General features: G+C 42.0%; 2 protein-coding genes across 7 annotated transcripts in view; one reads left to right on the top strand and one right to left on the bottom strand.

The window, feature by feature from the left end:
• Positions 1 to 714, bottom strand: part of POLR1A (RNA polymerase I subunit A) — a 75,714-nt gene extending 75,000 nt beyond the window's left edge. Inside the window, exon 1 of the mRNA XM_022556064.2 lies at positions 525 to 714. Coding sequence (XP_022411772.2) covers positions 525 to 601 — 77 coding nt within the window. The 5' untranslated portion in view covers positions 602 to 714. The remainder of the gene's footprint in view (positions 1 to 524) is intronic.
• A 330-nt stretch (positions 715 to 1,044) lies between these two features.
• Positions 1,045 to 17,731, top strand: part of PTCD3 (pentatricopeptide repeat domain 3) — a 35,916-nt gene continuing 19,229 nt past the window's right edge. For 2 of the 6 annotated variants that reach the window (XM_089922859.1, XM_022556066.3), the window contains exons 1-9: positions 1,045 to 1,174; positions 2,985 to 3,037; positions 3,147 to 3,183; positions 6,970 to 7,015; positions 12,122 to 12,190; positions 12,672 to 12,776; positions 14,319 to 14,442; positions 16,283 to 16,398; positions 16,914 to 16,984. In XM_089922859.1, the coding sequence (XP_089778985.1) occupies positions 1,071 to 1,174; positions 2,985 to 3,037; positions 3,147 to 3,183; positions 6,970 to 7,015; positions 12,122 to 12,190; positions 12,672 to 12,776; positions 14,319 to 14,442; positions 16,283 to 16,398; positions 16,914 to 16,984 (725 nt within the window). In that variant the 5' untranslated portion in view covers positions 1,045 to 1,070. Of the gene's footprint in view, positions 1,175 to 2,984; positions 3,038 to 3,146; positions 3,184 to 4,482; positions 4,535 to 6,969; positions 7,016 to 12,121; positions 12,191 to 12,671; positions 12,777 to 14,318; positions 14,443 to 16,282; positions 16,399 to 16,913; positions 16,985 to 17,731 lie in introns of those variants that run through there. The other 4 variants (XM_022556069.3, XM_022556068.3, XM_022556067.3 and 1 more) reach the window with 4 other exon arrangements.

Genomic DNA, 17,731 nt, shown 5'->3' with positions numbered 1-17,731 from the left:
AAAGGGAAGAAAGAAGTAGTACTTGTTACATAAATAAAACAACCTGAAAACAATAAATAAGGTGCTGGAAAAGAGAAAGGCTGTCAAATGCTACGGTGATCAAAATGAGGACTGAAGAGGGCCGCTTTGATTTAGTAATTAGGCAGAGAATATAAGCGGTCCTAGCAAGGAGAAGTTGTCGCATGAATTGAGTCTCGAACGATCATCATTTTATAGACAAGAGGAGACTAACCATGAGCTTAATAAACCACGTCAGAGACATTATAGTAACTACACAAACGCAGGCTAGTTAACGAGGAGACTGGCGGATGATAACGCTGCAACCTGGGTCCCCCACCTTCCCAAGGGCAAACTCTTCCCCAGCCCCACTGGGTTCTAGGCGGCGCTCGGAACTACGGGTCCCAGCAGGCCATGCGCCAGACAGCCATGGACTCTGAGGAGAAATTGGGCGCCAGACCTTCTGGGAACGGTAGTTTGTGGCCCCGACCCCAAGAAGCTCTGCACGCTTCCCACCAACTCCTTACTTGAGCTCTTCGGCCGAATACATCCCGAAAGAAATGCCCTGCAGCCGCCGCCAGGGCATGTTCTTTGATCCCAACATCCTCCAGGTCAGTTCTGAGCTCTGACAGCCAGAGAGAAATTCCAGTCACCACGGGTATATTTTCAACGCTGCCTCCGGCCCGCAGCCACCATGTGATTTAAACTGCGCTTGCGCGCGCGAGAAAGGCTCGCGGGAAGATTTACGTGGACGATAACATTTCCGATCTAGGGGGGGAAGGAAATAATTTCACGACTCTCACTCGCCCTTTTATTTTGAAAATAATCGAATACATATAAGACATTAAAATAATATTTTAGGAAATATCTTTGAGGCAAATGAGCTGTACTGAGCCTTTAACTTCCGAAGCAAAATCTTTCAAACCATGGTACTGTAACCTCCTATGTTATGATTGCTTTCGTCTTGTTCCGTCTCAGCCAATAGCCGAGCTATTCCACGCCCCCCTCCCCCCTCCCCCACAGCCTTAGGTGGAGGGCATGCTTTCCCCGCATGCTTTGCGAAGACGCCAAAGATGGCGGCCGTACATTGGGCTCAGTGGCTGAGGGTACGCCGCGGGCTTTGCCTACTGTTGACGGGTCGACGGGCAGGTCTCTGCGGACGGGCCCCCAGTAGCAGGTAAGAGAAGCTTGGAGAATCCATGAGAAAGACCCCAGGATCACCTGGGCCATATGTATCCCCTTTACCCCCGGAGAGCTGGGGAACTAGGTAAGGTGGAGTGGAAGGCGCGTGCGTGCGCTCGCGGCTGCATGCCACGAGAAGCTGGCACGCGGAGTCCGCGTACTTGAAGAAGGGCTCCAAACGCGCTGGTTGGGGGGATATTTATTGCTGGGGCTCGCCTACCCCGGGGTTAGAACTCTTGGCAAAATTCAAGATCCTGCTGTTGTGGATCTTGCGTTCTAGTAAGTGTGGGTATTGGCAACGTCTCCCCAAGTTTTAAAAGAAAGAAAAATTGTATCCGCTCTTACCCGTTTTCACCGACCGGGAGGAAGGGGGGAAAATCAGGTTTTCCCAAGTTAAAGGCAGTTTACGAGTTCCACTATGTGCTGGGTGTTGTGGGGATGTTTGGCCAAAGAAATTATACAGGTGTTTATAAAAACAAGAAAGTCTAAAAGATCTGAACACAATCTGAATAGGATTGCTGTGATTGTTAAAACTTGGCGCGTGTATCATTTGTGTAGTTTTTTTCACTAGGTACAGTCTGGCGTTATGGAAGTATGAGAGGCGGGAATTTGTGAAAATTTGGGAATAACCTAATTTTGGATTCGATGTTTGCCATTTCCTTTGTGAAGTGATAGTAGACAAATTCCCTTATGTGTAAACTGGAGCTAGTAGTAGCCATTAGAAAATTGTGAGTAATAAGTGAGGTGTGTAATTTACAGTATACATTTTATATGTAACATCTTCCCTCCTCAATCCTCACAAAAGAGAAGACGCTCCACCTGGTACTGCAGAAGCCTTAATGCTGCTGTTCAATCCCAGTCCTTTTCCCGGTGGTGCCCAGTGTTGTTGTTTTTCTACCCATTTCCTTTGATTTGGCAGCAGCATCTCTCCCTCAGTCTTCACCCACAAGACAAGAGTGGTGTATGTGACATACATGTCACGAGAAACAGCATGATTTGAAAGAATTGATCCCTTTCTGAAGTTGATCCCTAGCAGAGAGGTATTGTTTTAAGATGATGCCTGAGACCAGATACTAGTAGAGGAAGTAATTCTTCATTTAATCACATCTTGACAATTTTCTGAATGGTACCAATGCTATTTAGGAAGGAAATACTTACAAGGTAGTGTACGTTATCTGTGTGGTATATTGACTTTATTTTTTAGCATGATCAGAACGTTTTAAAACTCATTCATGGGTCAGTGATTCTATATTTTGCGTTAAAAAAATAATATAAATTGTTCCAAGTTTAAATTAGGACACGTACATTTGGTACATTCCTGATTGTTGAAGGAAGTGCAATGAAAGGATGTGGTGATCTTAGTTTCATAATTTGTCAAAATTGCTTTAAGTGGGATAATCTTTTATTGTCATCAGGGCATCATCCATGTAAAATCAGGAGCTCATTACATCATCCCTTTTAGCCTCAGTGTTTTGGGTTCTCAGAGGTGAAGGTTCCTTATATTTCAGATAAGCTGCTCAAATGTTCAAGTGCTACTAAATTTTTCCTTTTTTTCCCTGATTTTATTTAATGAGATGGCCTGATTTAAAAATTTTTGGGCAATATGATGTCTATATCTTGTACATATTTTGTAATCATTTTGAACTTGCCATTGAGACCATGTCTTCTCAGCATACGTTGACATGAATTATCCAGTTGGTTTGATCCGTGATAATTGGAAAATTTTGGCTGAGTTGCATATAAGTGGAGGTGAGGTGGGAAGTTCATTAATGAGTATTAGCTTTAGGGCTTTTATTTTTTTGTAGATTCTATTCTGGAAGTGCAGCCGTCCCAGAGGTTGAAGGAGCTGGTGCAACAGGTATATAAAAATATATTGAAGTAACTCAATTTTTATATTAATGCATTATACTTCTTTATAGTAGTAGTATTAGGAAACTGATTCACTTTGTTTTATTTTTCACATTAAGGGACTGAAGAAGTGGTCATTCCAAAAAAGAAAACTTGGTGAGTATTCCATCAGTGTTCATTCAGCAAGTGGTTAAGTGCTTATTATGAGCGAAACATTGTTAGGTAAGAAACTAGTGACGGGAATAGCAATGAGAGAGCGTTCTTGGGGAGGGAACCATTGAGGAGAGAAAAGCTTAGGGGTCTGAAAGAACATAGAAGAGGAAGGTAGAGAGTAGTGTGTGAATGGGGAATGAGGTTTACTTAAGAGTTAAAAGACCTTCTGAACTAAATTTGGGTTAGTATTTATGTAGTGATGGTCAATTATGAGCATCATTATTAGAGTAATTTTTTTTTAAAGGAAGTTTTCACGTTATTGGGAGATTCAAAAAAATATTATCTTTATGGGGGTCTTCCCTGGTGGCGCAGTGGTTGAGAGTCCACCTGCCAATGCAGAGGACACGGGTTCGTGCCCCGGTCTGGGAAGATCCCACATGCCGCGGAGCGGCCGGGCCCGTGAGCCACGGCCGCTGAGCCTGTGTGTCCGGAGCCTGTGCTCCGCAACGGGAGAGGCCACAACAGTGAGAGGCCCGCGTACCGCAAAAAAAAAAAAAAAAAAAAAGATCCTTCAAAAAGCCAGGTGTTTTTTGAGTATGACCTGAAGATTCAGGCTCATTTAAAAAAAACTTTCTTAAATTACTAAAGTAATTAATGGTTATTGCCATTACTTAGCAAGGTAACTAATGGCTATTGTTCAGTGGGATAAATTGAACATGCAGAAAGGAAATAAAATTACCAACAATCACTGTGCTCAGAGGCAAGTTACCTAATCTGTCTGTGCCACAGTAGAATGTGGGTAATACAGTACCTGCCTCAGGATTAAATGAGCATTTGCACAGCTCTGCCACAGAATCAGATCTCAATAGGTGACACCTATTATTTTAAAGTTCTGGGATATAACATTTGAAGTTGTACGTATACATTTAGTTTAGCAGAATTGATTTGTTAGATGTACCGTTCTATACTCTGTTTTAAATTTTGAATGATTGTGCAGTATTTTATTATATGGTTATATTCAGGGTCATTTTTGTCTTCCCTGGACTGAGAATCAGAACCAAGATAAGAGTAGGAATATACATATCGTGAATGAGGCATTTCTTGAATGACATTCCAGTCCAGTGTACTTTACCAACTCATTGTGCCTCTATCCCTGACAAAGGTACCACAGGGAATACAAGAGAGGGAATGTATTGAGGATGTGTTCAGATGGACTAAAGTCTAGTTGAGTTGTGTGCATATTTTATACTTTATGTCTTACACCCACTTTACGTGTGTACATAACTGTTTACACATGACTAGGGGCTACACAGGATATGATGGAACGAAGAGTGGTTGTATTGCAGTAATCAAGGTGAGTTTTATTGAAAACATAGTTTAGCTGTACCTTAAAATGGGTCAGATGACTTTGTTGGCATCAGAATCACCAGGGAATTTTGTTTAAAATACATATTCCTGCAGGTAATTCTTATAAACCCTAAACTATAAGCCCCACAGATATAGAAGCAGTAAGATAGGGTGGGACGTGATCATGATCTGTCTGGTGGTAGTAGGAGACCATGCAGGCAGGCCTGTGAAAAATGCTCTATTAGAATAGGAGAAATAAGGTAGTTGGTAGAGAGCGAACTGAGGCCTATTTATTTACAGCCCATGAGGTAAGAATGGTTTTTACATTTTTTATGGTTGAAAGAAGAAGACTATTTGATGACATGTGAAAATTATGTGAAATTCAGATTTCAGTGTCCCTTAAATTTTTTTTTGGAACACAGCCTCACTCATTTGTTAACTTACTATCTGTGCCTACTTTTATGCTCCAAAGGCAGAGCTGGGTAGTTGCAACAGTCCTCACGGCCCATAAAGCCGAAAATACTTACTGTCTGTCCCTTTACAGACAAAGCAATTGATAGAGGCTCTCTGATAGCCTCTGCTTTCCAGGCTCAGGAATTTGTGCTTTTAGACCTAGAAGAAGCCATAAAGACTACAAATTCCTGTTGCCTTATTTGAGAGATGAAGCATCTTTTAAGGCTGTTAAGATGCTTTTAAGGTATCTTTCCCAGATCACAGGTGCCGTAGAAGACTAACAAAGAGAGTCACTGTGAGTTTTCCTATAGGAATGTGACAGGATAGAGTATTCTGAGCACGCTAATCTGGATGGTGTAGTTACTGTGAGAGGGCAGGGAGCCCAATTATGATCAGTGCATAGGTAACTGGGCTCATTCAAGGAATGGATGTTAAAACTTACGAGATTGGCCAGAAGAGGATGTGGAGAAATGGATGCTCAGATACAGTTGTTGCTTGGGCAGTCAGTTGGAACAACACTTTGAAGGGAAAGTGGGCAGAACCACGACCTAAAACGTGCACACCTTATCGGTTAGCCATTCTGGAGGAGCCCCTGCAAATACACCCAGAGAGACATGGATGACAGTGTTCTTTACAACTTGGGAATAATAAGAAATTGAAATAGCCCAAATGCCCATATGTAAGGGGATAATAAAAAGCAGTTATCATACAATATAACATTTAAGGAATTAATTAGATTTACACATCGTAGCATGGATAATACAGTCAAACTTATGGAAGCACGTATCCAGAATGACAGTATATGTTTTCGATTTAGTTTTATGATGGTATGTCTGTAAAAGTACCCTTTAAAGTTCTGGAAGTATAAACACCAAACTTACAGTAGAGGAGGAGGGGGTCACAAAATGACACCAGATATAATAGTCTAGTTGTTTTTTTTTTTTTTTTTTAAGTATAATGTATTCATTGAGGTTATTTTTAGTGAGTGATCTGAATGTTCATAATTTTTTCACTTACATTTGTTCAATATGTTGTAAAGATGTACTCACTTGATACGACTTAAATATGCTAACATAGGATTTAGTTAGGGAATACTGAGAGATGAAAGAATATCTTTCACTGAAATTACGTAAGTGTGATTTTAGAAAATCCAGTAGATGTTGTGTATGTCAGGGAATTAGTCTTGACATAGTATAAAATTTCCTACGTGTTTTCTTTTTTTTCAAATGACTGAAATTATGAGTGTATGTTTAAACTTTATTTAAAAAATACGTTTGGTTTATTAAGTTTATTCTTATTTCCCTTTTTGAAATGAAACACAAAATCTAACACAAGTAAAAATACATTTGAAACCAAATTATTTTGTTTGTCAATTATTCCAGTGAAACCTCCTCTTTTCAGTAGTTAGTGAATGCCTCTACCCATAGTCATAGTAGGTGGCTGGCCTGAACTTCTTATAAAGGTTATATAGTTGAGAGGTTCTAAACTCGAATCATCTGGGAATTCAGTAAGAATGAATGTGACAGTTCTCCATAGAACCTGGGGGTCCTGATTCAACAGTCCAGAGTGCGGCTTGTGATTTATTCTCATATATAGCTGAATTAAGAGCCACCAGTTTGGATAATAAAGGCAAGAATATTACAGAAAACTACAGTAAGAATGCATAGGAAAATGGGTAGGAGGAGGAAAGATTCAGGTTAGACAGTTTGATGAGATGAGGGTGAAAATTGCTAGCCCTGGGTGATGGTTATAGGGACCAGGCCAGAGAGTGTAGCATGGAACGTGTACTAACCACCTTTGGGCAAGAGAACTAAACAGTTTTCTCATTTTCTAACTTATTATTCTAGTGATCTTGAGAGACCAGAACTGGCTTTACTGGAGACCTGAGCTTTGTTGTTGGCCAGTCCATTCTGAGAGTAGGGCCACTTACTTGTTCGCTTTGTGAGTGAAAAGCCCTCACGAGGGTTAACTTGTGATTCTCATTCTTAGGGATAAAGTGGCTGTTCTTCAGGCACTTGCATCCACGGTACACAGGGTAAGTAGGAATTTTAGGTTTTTGTATCTAACTCAGCTAATAATAACTTATGTTCATATCTCTGCATGATTCACAATTAAACTGTTGTAGATCTAGAGAGTTTCTTATTAGAAATATCTAGTTCAGTCCCTTCATGTGACAAATGAGAAAACTAAAGCTTTTAAAGTGATTGGCCCAGGGCTACTTAGGATATTAAAACCCTGACTTAGTACCATGTCTTTTTTCTCCAAATTCAGTGTTTTTATACTATGCCAGTGATTTTTAAACTTAACCTCCTGAAGAGCTTGTTGAAATGCATGTTCCTGGGGAATGGTTTGGGTGTGATACTCTAATGCAAGTGATCTGTAGACCAACTTTGAGAACAGTATACCCACCATGCTGGAAGTAATTCAGTGATTAAGAATCTGGGTCCTGGAGCCAAATGTTTTGTTTCATCTTTATCACAAAGTGACCTTTTCTCTTGATGCTTCTGTTTCCTTATCTATAAAATGGGGATTTAATTATAGCACCAAACCTTGAGGTTTGGGTGAGAATTAAATAAGTTAGTACACGTGAAAGGGTTTAGGACTGTGCCTAACACAAAGGACATGCTCGGTAAGTGCTAGCTATTTCATTATTGCTCCAGCTATCTTGGTGATTTATTTGTGAATAATTTGCTGTCTTGACAGTTCAAGAATAGAGTCTGTAGTCTTGATAGATAAACTGAAACCCTGGTAAATGTCTTAGAAATGGAACTTTCTGATTGATTGTATTTTTCATTAGCTGCAAACTGTACTTTCAGTTTCAGCTGTGGGGGAAATGTCTAAAGTAATTAAGGCCTTTCTTTTTGCTGCAATGTCTGTGTGGATTCTGACCCTCCCTGAGACCGTTACCACAGATTTCCAGAATTTTTCTTCTATTGTAGATGCTAAACTTATAGGCTGTCAGGCCAAATATGCACTGATATACCCTAGCAGTATCTGAGGACGGGTTTTTAAATACTGCATCTCCACACTAGCAAGACATTGAGATTTTCAGCTCACTTATCCATAAATTGGCACCTGAAATGTAAACTCTTGAAATAGGCCTCTGAGACTGTTCTCAGTTTTTTAATGAGAATGGCCCAGGGCCCTTTCAAGTCAAAGAAGTTACAGAATTATGTGTGGAGTTGTCTGACTTGTATGTGTTTGGGCACTTAAAATCCAAGGGATAGTCGTTCATTCAGTAACCACACATTCTGCCCTTAACTGTGCTTACCAGGCACTGTGCTGGTTGTAGAATTAAGACAGCGTCCTTGCATAGTTTCTAGAGAGGGAGGCTGAAGGAGCACTGAGGAGAGGGTGCATAACCCAGACTGGGAAAGGACTTCCAGAAGAGCTGGTATCGGATCGATGCTTGGAAGATGAGAAGCCAGGATAGTGGGAAAGAGCATTCCTAGCAGAGGCAGCACCAGGAGCAGAGGCACAAAGGCATAGAATGAGTAGGTTGTATGGGGGAAGCAAGAATTTGTGGGGTAGAGCAATGAGAGGCGAGGCAAGCGCATGAATGCTATGCTAGGGTCTTCTGATTTTTATTCAAGTCCACTGAAAGACTTTAAGCAGTGGTGTGACATAATCATTCAAATTTTAGGGGGCTTCCCTGGTGGCTCAGTGGTTGAGAGTCTGCCTGCTGATGCAGGGGACATGGGTTCGTGCCCCGTTCAGGAAGATCCCACATGCCGCGGAGCAGCTGCGCCCGTGAGTCGTGGCCGCTGAGCCTGCGCGTCCGGAGCCTGTGCTCTGCAACGGGAGAGGCCACAACAGTGAGAGGCCTGCATACCGCAAAAAAAAAAAAATTTTAGGAAAGACAGCAATGTGGATACGAGAAACCTTTCCTATCAAATGTGTAATAATGATCTTAACATGTCCAAAGCCCAGCCCCTTTCTCTCTAAAACTCACACATTCTTTGCCATCTCATTAATGGCAGCTCCATGCTTTTAGTTGCTCCTCTTTTTCATGTGCTGCACTTCAGTAAATCCTGTTTCTTCCATCAAAATATTTGTGTACGGAGTCCCAAAGACCACGCCAAGGTTCAGTGGTTTGCTAGGAGGATTCACAGGACTGAGCATGTGGTCCTACAGCTATGTTTTATTACAACGAAAGGACACAAAGTAAAAGCAGTAAAAGAAGAAGGCACGTGGGGTAAAGTCCAAAGGAGACCAGGAGAAAGCTTCCAAGAGTGTTTTCCCAGTGGAGTCACAAAGGACTCACTTAATTCCTCCAGCAGAGTTGTGACAACACGTGGAAAAGTTTATCAGGAAAGCTCTTTAGAGACTCAGTGCCCAGAGTCTATGTCTGGCACATACCAGAATTCCACACTCCCAGAAGGAAAGCAGGAGTTTAGCATAAACCACATAGTACAGTTAGGTCAGTACTGGGAATGGTGGGAACCCTCCAAAATCCAAGTTCCCAGATGCCCACCAGGCCTTGCAAGCAGGCCTTTCTAAGAATAGCAATTTCAAGCCTGGTAACTTTTCTTCCTGCACAGCATCCAAATCCTGAGCACTTGTCATCACCATGATCCCCTTGGTCATCCAGGCCACCATCATCTCTTACCATCTTGGATTAATTACAGCAGCCTCTGTCCTCTTCACCTCCTCTGCCCCTGCAGACTGTTCCCAGTTAAGCAGCCGCAGTGACCTGCTACACTGTTGAATCACATCCCTCTTCTACCCAGAATTCCTTGTCTTCTCATTTGTCATAATTCAGATAAAAGCTGAAGTCCATCCGAGGGCGTCTGAGGCCTTACGTGCTCAGCCCCACCCCCACTGCCACATCTCCTACCGTCTTCCTTGAGGGCTCTGCTCTACGTGGCCTCCTGGCTAATTCTCAGTTTCTTAGTAGGCCTGGGTCTGCCTCAGGGCTTTAATGTTTGCTGTTTATTCTGCCTGGAGTATTTTTCCCTGAGATATCCACATAATTTCCTCCTTCATTTCTTCAAGCCTTTTCATTGAGGCCTTCCTCAACCACACCATTTAAAATTGTATGTTTCGGGGACTTCCCTGGTGGCACAGTGGTTAAGAATCCACCTGACAATGCAGGGGACATGGGTTCGAGCCCTGGTCCGGGAAGATCCCACATGCTGTAGAGCAGCTAAGCCCGTGTGCCACAACTACTGAGCCTGCGCTCTAGAGCCTGCAAGCCACAACTACTGAGCCCATGTGCCACAACTACTGAAGCCCATGCGCCTAGAGTCTGTGCTCCGCAGCAAGAGAAGCCACAGCAGTGAGAGGCCCGTGCACCACAACTAAGAGTAGCCCCTGCTCTCCACAACTAGAGAAAGCCTGTGCGCAGCAACGAAGACCCAGCACAGCCAAAAATAAAAGAATTAGGGCTTCCCTGGTGGCGCAGTGGTTGAGAGTCTGCCTGCCGATGCAGGGGATGCGGGTTCATGCCCTGGTCCGGGAAGATCCCACATGCCACGGAGCGGCTGGGCCCGTGAGCCATGGCCGCTGAGCCTGCGCGTCCGGAGCCTGTGCTCCGCAACGGGAGAGGCCACAGCAGTGAGAGGCCCGCGTACCACACACACACACACACAAAAATTAATAAATGTATGGTTCTCTTCTCTGATAGTTCGTTTTCCCTGCCTCCCTCCCTCCCTTCCTTTCTTTCTTTCTCATAGCAGTTATTGCCTTTAAAATTACTATATGTTTTATTTATTTTTGTTGTCTGGAGATTTTTTTCCCTACTAAATTGTGAGCTCTATGGGGGATAAGATTTTATTGTCTCCTTGGTAGCTAGAGTAATGCCTGGCACATTCGAGGTGCTCAGTAAATATGGAATGAATGAATAAGGAAGGTACTGAACTAAGGCAGTGGCAGTGGGGATAAGGGACGGTGGAGTAGGTAGGGGATGTTAAGGAGCTCGAGTTGACCACAGCTGGTGACAGGTTAGTTGAGTGGAAGTAGTAGGAGAGGGTCTTTGGCTTGGCTTGCAGAGTGCTTGGTACCATTCACTGAGATAGAGAAGATAGGAGGGAGAAGGAGCTCTGTCAGGGAAGTTCAGTTGGGGATAAATTAGAGTGAGGCATCTGAGCTACAGGGCCAGAGTAGAGAAGTTGTTTCTCAGAAGCCATGAAGGGCTTGGAAATCATTGAGGGGGGAAAACGTAGGAAACAAATAGGAAGAGTAAGTCTAGTAAGGGAAGTCCAGCATGTCACAGAGCTAGGGGCCCCAAACAGGTATTCGATGAGGATGGTGGACAGGACAGAGCCAAGTAATCGGGGAGTAATAGTCCAGGGCAACTGCCCTAGAACTGCTTCCTCTGCGTTGCCATTACATACCCACCACATGTTGGTAGAGAGTGGTATAACCAGATGAAAGGAGCCTCAAATGAGTATAAAGGGAATACAGCATCAGGCATCAGGAAGAGAGGACCCCAAAGAGTACTGCCTCCGTGCCCTAGGTATGAGCGTCCTTCCTGTGAGAGCCGCAGGGAGGCTCTCCCCTGGAGAAACCAGGTCAGTAAGACAAGGCATCAAGGGGACAGAAGAGATTCAGGATGCAAGTTGAGTTTTTCCTGTGGAACAAAGTTGCCAGAAGGCCCAGGGAAGGGGGCTCCAAGGGATAGGAGAAGGCCAGAAGAAGTAATTTGAGGGCCGTTCTAAGTGAGCCTCTAGTGGTGCCGGAGAGTTAATTTTGCTCAGGGTTCTACCTGGAAGTATAGAACCTTGGGCAACAGGACGCGGGAGAAGCTGCTGTTCCTGCCTCCAGAGAGGGCCCAGTAACTTACTACTCTCCTCCATTTGCAGGAAACCTTAGTGCAGGAAGCTGGTGCCCAGGCTAGTTAATTCAGAAGCTCTTGACCTTCAGTTTAAAACAGCAATTGTCCCTGGTGATAGCAGCCTTCAATTAAAAAGCAGTCATGGGGGTTTGAGCCATTGTTTGCTTTAAGTTGTGCATAATTACAACCAGCTCTACAGAGCCATGGGTGCGGTGTAGGCATTAGTGTCTGCAGACATACATATTTCTGCTTCTGTGATACATGTATAGTTAAAACTTACTTTACAGAGTTTTTAGTCATCACCAAAACTCGCAAGGTCCTCTTAATAAAAATCTAGCTAAAGAGACTTCTGTGTCTTCTCCACAGGATGCTACAGCTGCCCCTTACGCATTTCAAGATGATCCGTATCTCATACCAACATCCTCTATGGAATCTGTGAGTATTTTTATGAAACTTCTCTAGTAATATGTTTTATTTTGTTGGTTTGGGTACAAGAGTACATGTATAACTTAGCTTAGTTGTAAAAACTTTTGAAAAGTTTACAGATGCTGATAGATAAATTGGTAGATTTTCTGAATCTTTTACTACTTTTACCAAAAAGTTTTAGAGATTGCCTGTGGAGAGGGTATTTGGTTTGGGTTTTTAGTACTTAGGGCTCTTTCCCACTATAGAGCCATCCACTTGCTTTTATATACCTCAAGCTGTATGTAAGATGTGACCTGAAATTATGTCACACTCAGCAGAGGTAGATAAGTAATAATTATGTAGTTTAACTTCTAATTGGGATTCTGTGTATCACTGTATTCTCTGTTTTTTTTAAGGGGGCAGAAAATTTTTGCTGAGGGTGTGACTTTGATCTCTTGAGTTTAAATTACAGGTTATATCAACTTATATCTAAATGTTTTTCTTTATATAGCATTCATTTTTGTTGGCAAAGAAGTCCGGGGAGAATGCAGCAAAGTTTATTATTAATTCATATCCCAAATATTTTCAGAAAGACATAGCTGAACCTCATATACCGGTAAGGAGAGGTAATTGGAATTTTCAGATAATACTATGTAATTGTAACTTAAACTAAGTTTTCATGGCTAATATTTAAGTAGCCATTTGAATGCCTACAGTATTTGGGTGAAAAGTCTTTTAATGTTTATGGTTATCTTTGCTTACAATACTAACCTTTATTAAACTATATGTATTTGCTCTCCATTTTATGTGACACCAGACTCTTAGATCTTTACCTCTGTGACTGTTCCTTTTTCGTTTCCCTCATTAGCTTTTCTATCTACTCTTTAAGCCCTGGTGTCTTTTTCTTAGGGTTCCATGCTCAGTCACTTTCTCTTTTTTCTGTCCAGAATCTTCCTGCTTCAGTGACCCTTATACTCCATTTGGCATTCTTGTATATCTGGCCTAGGTATCTCTACTTTGAACTCCAGATTGCATTTCCAGCTACCTCTGTTCTGTAGCCATGAGGAGTGTGCAGGGCCTGCTGTGTGTTAGGCATTGTGCTTAGCGTGTCACACAGTGGTGAGCGAAACATGGGCTCTGCCCTCCTGAGTTTATTAGTGGAAATGGTAACTCAGACTCATTACGTCTAAAACTGCTCCCTCTCACATCTCCCTACTTTCCAAAGCACGCACACACACACACACCCAGACACACCCTCTTGTGCTTCTCAAGCAGCGACTCTTGGGGACAAATTAGGTAGTCAGTGTGATTGTGTCCATAAAAATATTAGAATCCTGAACTAAGACAGTGGCAGCAGTGGAATGATCATTTGTTGGCTATCCTTTCCCCGTTAAGTTTCTGACTTAACAGTTACTCTTCTGTGTTTAGCTCACTTCTGCTTAAAGCCGTCCGTGGATCCCCTGCCCCCATGGCGGGCAGCATTCGCATACCTCTGAGACCTCTTACATCATTTATCATTCACGCTGTATCATAATTATTCCCTATTTGCTTTCTGTTAGATTGTGAGCATCTTGAGGGTAGAGAATGACTTCCGTCTGTTTATCCCCAGTGTCTAGCTTAGTGCCTGGCATCAAGTAGTAGGCAGGCCTTCAGTAAATATTTGGGTAAATTGGTGAGTGAGGTAAAATCAACATACCTTGGTAGTACTAAACGTTTAGAGTAAAAGAAGTATCAAGGATGAAAGGTTTCTGTCTTTGCAAACTGGGTGTACTGTGGCACTTTTAACCAAGATTGGGAGGAAAGCAGGAAGGATGGTTTTAGCAAGGGAAAAATAAGTTCACCTTGAAATTGGGACGTTTGGTTGGAAATTAGATTCTTCAGATATGGATTAAATATTTATGTTTGGGTGCTTTTAAATTCTCCACCCCAAGCTAGGAGATCGCTAAGTAATCTTGTTTTGGAGACTGGAGAGGTTTTTTGAAATAAGTTATATTCCCTACAGAGGTATTCTTGTTAAAAAAAATAGTATCTGGTGCATGAAGCATGAATCGGAGCAGTGAAGTTTTATTTTGGTGTGTTGGTGATCAAAATTTTGTCCTCCCCAGTTACCTTTGACGTTGCCCTGTTTGCAATAACTTTAGCCATCTTGTTTTCCTAGTGTTTTATGCCTGAGTACTTTGAACCTCAGATTGAAGATATAAGTGAGGCTGCTCTGCAGGAACGAATCAAGCTCAGAAAAGTCAAAGCTTCTGTGGACATGTTCGATCAGCTCTTGCAAGCAGGTGACTTAAGTTCATTTGAAGCCTCTCTGGGAACATGGGCTTGGAAGTGGGCCACAGTTACGTATGTGATCCAGATAAGTTATGAGTATAAGTTACAAGTGCTATGCTACTTCCTCTGCTCAGTGGCTATGTTTGTGTTTTTTATAGTTTAATAAGTCATATGTCATGTTCTGCTTGAGCATCATTTTAAAACTGTGGGTGGGGTAGAGTTGCAACTTTGTTAGTATCTTGTCCTCTTGTGCTGTATCAGAGGTAGACAAATTATACAGCCGTTCTTCCTTAGCTTCTGTTTTTAACATCAGGTGTGTACATACTCTATTCACATTTCCTATATTCTTTAAGTATGTTTGGAAGGCATAAAGCAGACAAAAAAGAAATATTTAAGAAGGAAAGAGCGCTAAGCTGCGGGATCAGAGGTTTGGATAGGTTCTGACACCAGTTAGCACTGTGGCCTTGAAAAAGTCACTTCTGTCAAATTCTGCAGCTCTCTGAATTTGATCTGGGTGAACCTCCAGGGGTGTAGATCTAGGTGCCAGGGCTTGTAAGCTGTCATGAGAATGTACCTATAGTAACATGGAAGGCAGCAGCATTAAGTTTTAGAATCCCGAGTGCTGTTCAGTGATTTAGGAGAAAAATCAGCCAAACGTGCAAGAGATAGAAACTGGACTGAGTCACTCAATACAGCCTTAAACACAACAAGAAACATTTGCAGAAAGCTGTGTTTGATCTGAGAATTTTGGTGTGTAGCCTGTTAAAGCTTCGGGTGTACAAATGGATTGCTGATGCAGGTTATCATTTAGGGAGGCTTTTCCCTCTGCTGGCTGAGTACGACAAACATCTTAGTACTAAGACTTGTCTTCCTTTGTTTTACACACTGTGTGGTGTAGGCACATGCAGATGTTCAGTAAGCATTACTAAAGACAGTGTGTCGAACCCGTAACGCTCGACTCATTCAGAGTAATGGAATGAGGCAGCATACTGGGAGAGGAAACAGAATTTTATTATCAGGGCCCTAATTGCCATACGCTTTGCTAGGCATTTAATTATACAACACCTTATGAGTTGGTGTGCTTCTCGCCATTTTATAACGGAAACTGATTACAAGTAATCTTTAGGGTTACACAGCTTTGAGATGGTAAGACCCAGTCAAGTTACACTCCATCACCAGTGTCCCGTCCACTCTGCCGTGCTGTCTTTTCTGGGCTTTTAAGTTTCCTGATGGGCATTTGTATTATCAGTATATTTTCTTTAGAAAAATGCAGTTAGTTTTCTTTTAAAGCACTAAATTATGTTTCATACTTCTTCCTGTTCCCTTTTCTCCCCCTTCATAAGAGTCAAGATGGGAACATAATGTTTTGAGCAATAATTTTTTAAAGGCTAATATAATTAGGCATTCATGCAAGTATTTCTAGGCAGGTATTTCAGTGAGGGCCTGGACCCAAGAGGAATAGTTCTGCTTGCATTTGTAAAAATGGAACTGGCCCCGGGGGACAACGTGGCGATCATTTGCAGAGGGTTCAGTTTGAAGGTGATAGTTAGAACTGTGAGATAATTTCTCTGGGGATATGAGTCCATAAAATAAATGAGCACAGGATCAAACTTGATCTTGTGTTTTATCTTTTCTGTCACACAGCACTGTTAGGGATTGTGTCCTGTCTGTATCACTCCAAGTGTTTAAGCTGATGTGGAGTGCACACTCATCCATCAAGAAGGTGATGGATGAGACTGAATATGTAGCCAGGAAGCCACAGCTCATGGAAAAAGTGAAGAATTTTAATCTAATAGGCTTTAGTTCTTTGATGCTTCAAGGTTTCTTTCCCTTTTTTTCTCCTACCCACAGGAACCACCATATCTCTGGAAACAACTAACAGTCTCTTGGATTTATTATGTTACTACGGTAACCAAGAGCCCTCAACTAATTATAATTTTCAACAACGTGAACAAGCAGAAGAGTTGGTAATGGCTTTGGCAGTGATTTTTAAAGTTTCTTTTGGTAGTGATACCTCCTCAGAGTAAGGCAGGTTCTTGTGCCATGTGTTAGGGTCGAAGAGATTTGTTCTGAGGTGTGGTGTGGCATACTACATAGCCTGGACAGAAATGTGGAGAAGGAGACGGATTTTAACAATTGTTTTGCCCTGGTTCCCTCCTTAAAAATATTTTGACCTTGCCTGCCACATGCAGCAAACCTTTGACCAGAAATGTTTGGACAGGCCCCTTTGTTGTTGTTCCTTAAAGTGATAGGGACAGGGGGAAAAACCCCTGGTTCCAACCCCCTCAAAAATTCATACGTAGGTGGGCAGAGAGGAGTGAGCATACTCTACACTTTAGAAATTAATATTTCTTAATAAACACTGGGTTTCCTTTTTGCCTTCTATTGGATCTGTATTTCCTTTGCTTTTCTGAAGTTTCCTCAGAGAATGCATTCCATTGTCATATTTTGTTTTATATCTGTTGGTGATGGTTCATTTCAGGAAGAGGCCACAGAGGGAAGTAACGAGAAACCTAAGAAGAAGGCTGGTCATCAGCTTGGAGTTACTTGGAGGTATGTTACAGCATGATTAGAACTTCGTGTTATGGCTCCGTACAGTGCGTGGAATGTTCCCCGTCAGCCCCTGCAGAAGATACGATCCTGGAATATTCTAAAATGCAGTTTGTTTTCAGTGTGCAGTATAAATGTCTCAGTTGGTTTTCATATGTTTTTGGACCGTTTTTCTTTAGATCTTTGCCTCCAACCAGCAGCACAAGGTTGACACCTGACTTCTTTTTTCCATCTAACTCCATGCAACCTTCATGGTATGGTTCTTTTGGTAGTTTCATCAGTAGTCCTACCTTGCAATATATACCTCTAATTCTAGAAGATTCACAGTTTTTTATTATGTTAGAATACACATGCTAGAGCATAGTTCTAAGTTCAGACTAGTGGCCAGCAAACAGGAGTATTCACTTCCGAACAAAAGGTGAATATCATTTAACATTTCAGAATTAAATTAACTGAGTAGAAGCATCTAAATAAAAGAAAGGTATTTCATACGGATGTCTGAAAAAGGGAAGCTACCATTAATAACTAAAGTCTTTTTTGAAGTGATAAAATGAATAGAATCAAAAATTTTTTCAGTAGATATTAATAATTTCTCATAGTGGTTAAGAGCATTGACTGTGGAGTACCATTTTGGCCCAAATCCTGGTTCTGTCTGATTTCCAAGGCATGTTGGTAACAGGGAGAATCAAGGTACAGCATGATTTGTATAACACAGCACATGGATAGGCTAGAATAGGACAAAGGATTCTA

Source organism: Delphinapterus leucas, chromosome 13 (genome assembly GCF_059928025.1).
Source record: "Delphinapterus leucas isolate spDelLeu-1000000601 "Yukka" chromosome 13, BTC_Dleu_Yukka2, whole genome shotgun sequence".
Lineage (NCBI taxonomy): Eukaryota > Metazoa > Chordata > Mammalia > Artiodactyla > Monodontidae > Delphinapterus > Delphinapterus leucas.
Note: the sequence above shows the minus strand (reverse complement) of the source record. Positions and strands in the feature narration are given on the sequence as shown.